We start from the raw sequence: 6062 nt of genomic DNA on the forward strand, positions 1-6062 counted from the left end.
GTCTTTCAATCTATATTAATTTTTTAAAATTACTTGTTACTTTCTCTTAGATAATTGATCGGTGTTGTTTCTTATCATTCATTTGATTTAGAGCAATAAGTAATACTTAATTAGGCTTTTTGTTTCTTACGAAAATTTTATTTATTTCCTTATTTGTTTCATTAGTTGCGATTGTTATTTTCAATTGTTGCTTTCAAAGCATGATTGTTATTTCGATATGCATAGGGTTATTTCACAAAATATTAGAGTAATCTTATTTTTAGATTGAATAATTGTGAGCTTCTCTTAATTAGGATCATAATTCATCGTGTGGTTTAATCGTAGTTCTTTGAAGTAATGATTGCTTTGATTTGATAAGTAGCACATTATTTAATTATAGTGTCGATTTCTGCTATTGGGTTGGAAGATAGATCATTCTAGGACCAGTGTTAACTCCTAATAGCCTCTTGCATAGATCTTACTGATTACATTGAAATGAAAATATGAATCCTAGGGTTGATATTAATGTCGATACTTGGTTGTTATTTTAAAACAATTTAGGAACAACATTTTAGCGTCGTTGTCAAAAGAGAGTGCTATTGTACTAATGTCTGGTTGTTGATACTTACCTAATTCCTTGGGGGCTAGATATTAAATATGGAAGGTAAGAACCTGTGCATGCACCCTAGTAAAAGCTTGTGGTTGTGTTTTCCCTTGGTCAATAGTTTGAGAACATTCAATATGCATGAATAGGAAGAAAATTGAAAGTAGGAATAAAAAAGAAATAGGTCCAAAATGTGCTTCAACAAGCACTAAAAGCCATGGACAAATTGGCCTTGGACAATCAACCTTCATAAATGAAATCATTCTGAAAGAAAAATCTCAAGCTTCGGCAAGACCCTAATTGGTATCCAAGTTATATCTATGATATATTATTCTCTAAATAATAGTAGACAATTGTTCAATTGTGATCAACATGACATATCCTCATATATTTTAGATTTGCCTTTTAAACATGTCATTACTTTCAAAGGTTCTCATACTTTAAACTTAATTTTATTATTATAAATGGTAGATTAATTAAGTTGAAGCATACAAATATCATGCCATGATAGAGAGCGCAAATTCCATGATTAATTACTCAATGACTCTTCTCTCTTCTCTGTTATGTTCTACTCCTTTTTTTTTAAATATTCTTTTTGCTATGTATATTTTAAATTATATTTTTGGTTTATTATTCTCTAAATAATAATAGACACTTGTTTAGTTATCAACAATATGACATATGATTTTTTTTTAAATATGTTATTACTTTCCTGACTTCTCATGTTTTTGCTTTTTTTTAAGCTTTCATTATTTTGCAAAGTGGTTAGATCATCATTAACTTTGCAAGTCTAATTTAACTACATTTTATTTTCCTTTTAAATTTATTTTTATAATTATAATATTATATAAATTATTTTTTTATTTGATCACTTCATATTAGATTAATGCTATTAATAGATTATATTGATTGGTTCCATTTATAAATTTGATTGAGTATTAAACCTATATCAACCACATTTACTTATCTAGTAAATAAAAAACTAGATTTAAAAGGGAGGTAAAACAAATATTGAGTAAATACATGGTATTTAATATTTATACCAATCAACTTTTACCTCAAAGCAAATATTGACTACCTACAGGGGTTTTCCAGGGTGCTGATTCTAAATATGCAGTTAAAAAACCATTTTAACTGCAACAAATCAAGATTTAACCTCGATTTCTTCCGCCGGATTCCGTCACCGGAATCTCCAAAAAGTCGCATTATAGACAGCTCCTTTAATGCAGTCTATAACGTGACTTTTTGGATGTCTTTCTGGTGGGTTTTTCCGGTCAAAATCCGGCAGCAATTTATTGGAATTGCAAGATTGATAGCTAGTTTGTGCACAATCAAAGCGTCCCAGGGGTTTTCCAGGGTGCTGAATCTAAATATGCAGTTAAAAAACCATTTTAACTGCAACAAATCAAGATTTAACCTCAATTTCTTCCGCCGGATTCCGTCACCGGAATCTCCAAAAACTCGCATTATAGAGAGCTCCGTGTAATATTTGTACCAACCAACTTTTACCTCAATAGTTGGCTCTAGGTATGCCTAGTTCAATCTCACTCGCTAGGTACTTAGTTCGTAATGGTGAAGGGTCTCAGCCGCGTAAGGTCCTCATCACTCCAAGGATGGCCCTTTGGGAATTTTATATATTCATGTCTCATAGAAGTCGGATTTTATATATTCATGACTCCTAGATGTCAAGCTGAGCAGATCAGTGTTACTGAATAGAATCGTGCGGAGCTTCAGTTTCGCCGGACAAGATTTTGGACAAATATCATTGCCTCAATAGGTTTCCCAATTTCGCAATGAAATGGCAGATCCTGAGAGGAATATGATTGTGGTCGCCATCCTGCTTGCCATTCTGGAAAAGTTCACCACCATACTCGGAAAATTGAACTTCATTTGGGCTACCACTGTTCTTCTCGGAGGCTTCGCATCTGACTTAGCAGAAGTAGACTTCTTGTGCGTTAGCGGAATATTAGTGGTCGAAGGAATTAGGATCTTCGCCGGAAGAGGCGAGCTGCACACAAGTTATTCTTCTTTGGATCGCATAATCAAAGGTTGTTCGTTTCTTATACAAGATTTTTCTGCCGGTGCGATGTCGATGTTGTCTTTACATTGTCTAAAATTTACAGGTTACGACCCCACTCGGAATAAAAATGTGGCTCTCCAAATTTTCTACTTGGTGTTCCTCGTGGAATCGGCTCTGATTTGGTTGGGACTCCTGCTTAGAACGGCTAGCGGAGTATTGAACACCGTACGAAAACCTTCCATTTTCCGAAGAAAATCTGCCATTGTCAGATGGATAAGGAGATGGGTGTGGGAGGTGAAAGAAGGGTATAACCTCGACGACTCTCAACTCAGGACGCTTTATCGATTTCTCCATAATACATATTCTCGGTGCGTCTGTGGAAGCATTTTCGACAGCTCGAAGATAACAATTGTGTCGTACAGCGTGGAGCTGCTGCAGTCCAGCCATGGTGATGAACAGCTGAAGGGTGCTACATTACTATCCGGACTTGTGAAAGACAACCCGCGCGCATTAGAGAGGTTGAGGTCAATCGGAACAATACGAGGTGTGGTGGAGATGCTTATCGATATGCTCAATTGGGACTGGAACGAATTTCCTGAATTTCGGGAAGCGGCAGCAGAGATCATCTCCAACTTGGTCAAGATAGGCCGGAATCGTACTCTGGTGATGGCCGCCCCTAATTCCATGGAATCCATAGCGTCTTTGCTAGACGATGGCAACCAGGTTGAAATCAATTCTAGTCAGAACAGAACTCAGTCATCGCCTGAATATCCTTACTCAAATTTGAGTAAGGTGGGGTTATGTATACTGAAACAGTTGGCCAGCGACCACGACAACCGCGCTAAGATGGGAAGCAACAGAGCGCTACTTCTCAAAATTATCACACTCACAGAATCAAATTCCTCGGAATTACATTTGAAAATGCTGGCGATCGAGACGCTGACAAGTATTGCTCGCGACCAGGACTTCCGTGAGATCATCGGCTGCATTGATGGGGTTCTGCATAATTTATTCTCTCTCTTTCTCATGGAAATCACTATTGATAATGTGGAGGTCGTCAGCAAGGCGGGAGAAGCCCTGGGTTTTCTTTCACTCGACAATAATCAGAACTGTGAAATAATGAAGAGCATTAGGCGAGCCTATTTCCGGAATTTGATCCCTCGCCTGATCTCCCTGTTGAACGACGAAGGGCGGGGTACTTATGCAGCGAGAATTCTTCGAAATCTATCTGCATATCTAGAGGCATATCCAGAGGCAAATAGCGTTGAATTGAACATGATCGGAGCAGCGGCGGCGCAGGTTGAATAGTGTGTTCATTTCTATAGTTTAAAAATTAAAGTCTTGCATCATACTTCATTCGCAAAAGAATTTGATCCTATAGATTCATTCCTTGCTTGTAATATTTTCACAGGTCGTGGATCTTGTGACGGAGAAAGAGGGAGTGCATCAGGAAGCAGCCATAGGACTGGCTGCTCAGATCTTCAACTTTCTAAGCCAGGCAGATTATGATCCGCGGGCTCGATCGTTGATTTCGACGCTGCTGGATGTCCTCCGACAGCACGCATCAAGGGAACTTCCGAACATCAGGAGATTCAGCATCCTGCTCCTGATCGCTATTATGAGGAAGTACAAACGTACAATAGCAAGGGGATCACCATTAGAAATGGGTTTGAGGAACGACCTAAACGGAGTGATGAATACGTCGGTGTTGGAGAGTTACAGTACCTTCTCAGGCACGATAGGGTTAAGGAGTGACAGCATGGCCATTCCATTCCTCGCACAGTCTGCCATAGGATTGCTTGATAACGCAGACTTGCTTGATAACTAATACGTAGACTTAGAAGACTCTATCCAGTCCAGATTTAGCTAAAAGTTAGAGGTATGGTGTTGTATGTTTGATCCGTTTTGTCAACACGGACACTTTATAGAGATGTAAGAGTCTCTGCAGCTTTGTGGGTTCAAAAGCTTTTTAATTATCGTCAACCGCTAGTTCAAAGCTTCTTTTTGATGCTCGTTTTTATAATAAAACAATCTCATCCTTTTTATAAGGACATTCTCAACAATCCAGCTATTTGTGTTAAAATATCTATTTGAGATATCTAATTTCTTCGCCGGTGTATTATTTTTTTTTAATTTCATGGGGTTTACCTTTATTTTGTAATGATGTGATTTATGTTCATAGAGTATTGGGAATTCATAGGAATATTGTACTCAATATTTAGTGAGCCTATAATAGGGTTGATGTGCGGAGAGATTTTCAATACCAATCACATGAGCTACACTACATTTATTATTTTTAATATAATTTTTAATATATAATCCATCATAAATATTTTGTATATTTTTCTTTTAATATTTCTAAATTGGAGGTAATTTTAATCCAGAGACACATTTGTGCTCATTTTTCTTTTAATATTTCTAAATTGGAGGTAATTTTAATCCAGCGACACATTTGTGCACATTAGATATAGTTTGAAGGGCTTTTTTGGTTCAACAACACATTTGTGCATATTAGATATAGTTTGAAGGGTTTTTTTAATTCAACAGCAAATTTGTGCAGATTAGATATAGCTTGTAAGGCTTTTTCGAGTTGGTTAGTTGGTTTCTCTTTAACATTCATGTATCCTTTATGATTTTGTTCCGCTATTAAATATAATTTTGTGGACAAAATTTATCATTTATATAAAAAATAAAATGATTTTATGGGTTACAAAGTATGCAATTTTATATTTTTTAAATAATGTATTATTATTATTATCTAAGAATGCAAAGTTGACATGAATTACTTTGGGAGCTGAATTAATTTTGACATTGAATTAGTGAATTAGTTTTGGGTTGAATTACTTTTAGTTTTGATATTAAAAATTTAATTTATTTTTTGTTTACTAATAACTTGATTCATTTATATAGATTAGCTTACATTTAACACTTTAATGTTTTTAGTGATATATTCCATGTCAGTGTTGACATTTAATTAGTTTCCGAGCTGAATTAATTTTGAGAATGAATTACTGTTAGGGTTGAATTAGTTTTAGTTTTGATATTAAAAATTTAATTTAATTTTTGTTTATTAATAATTTAATTCATTTATATAGATTAGCTTACATTTAACACTGCAATGTTTCTAGTGATATACGCCATGTCAGTGATGGACTCTCAACCATGTCCGTTCATGTGCTATGACAATCACATCTACTATTCATGTGATCTTAGGAATAAGCCAGTAGCTAATATCAAGGAAATGTATTCCACTTTTATTTACATATAAGAATATTTTGACCAATCAACTTTTTAAAACTAACTAATGATGTACCTTGTTATAACTTATGGACTGAAATTGATTGTAACCTTGTAACTTAAGTCTGTCGGTGATGGGCTATCAACCATGTCAATTCATGTGCTATGACAATCACATCTACTATTCATATGATCTTAGGAATAACCTAGTAGCTAATATCA

The 6062-nt window shown here is 35.4% G+C and overlaps 1 protein-coding gene across 1 annotated transcript; it reads left to right on the forward strand.

Annotated features, from left to right (window-relative positions):
* The first annotated feature begins 2381 nt into the window (after window positions 1-2381).
* LOC149183867 (uncharacterized) lies at window positions 2382-4431 on the forward strand. The gene is made up of 2 exons (XM_089415119.1): window positions 2382-3902; window positions 4015-4431. Exons 1-2 carry the CDS (start codon window positions 2382-2384, stop codon window positions 4429-4431), a joined length of 1938 nt encoding a protein of 645 aa, XP_089271245.1.
* The last annotated feature ends 1631 nt before the right edge of the window (window positions 4432-6062 follow it).

This window comes from Pinus tabuliformis, chromosome 3_2 (assembly GCF_031772625.1).
Source record: "Pinus tabuliformis cultivar Carrire ecotype Pingquan chromosome 3_2, CPIR1, whole genome shotgun sequence".
In the NCBI taxonomy this organism is placed as follows: domain Eukaryota; kingdom Viridiplantae; phylum Streptophyta; class Pinopsida; order Pinales; family Pinaceae; genus Pinus; species Pinus tabuliformis.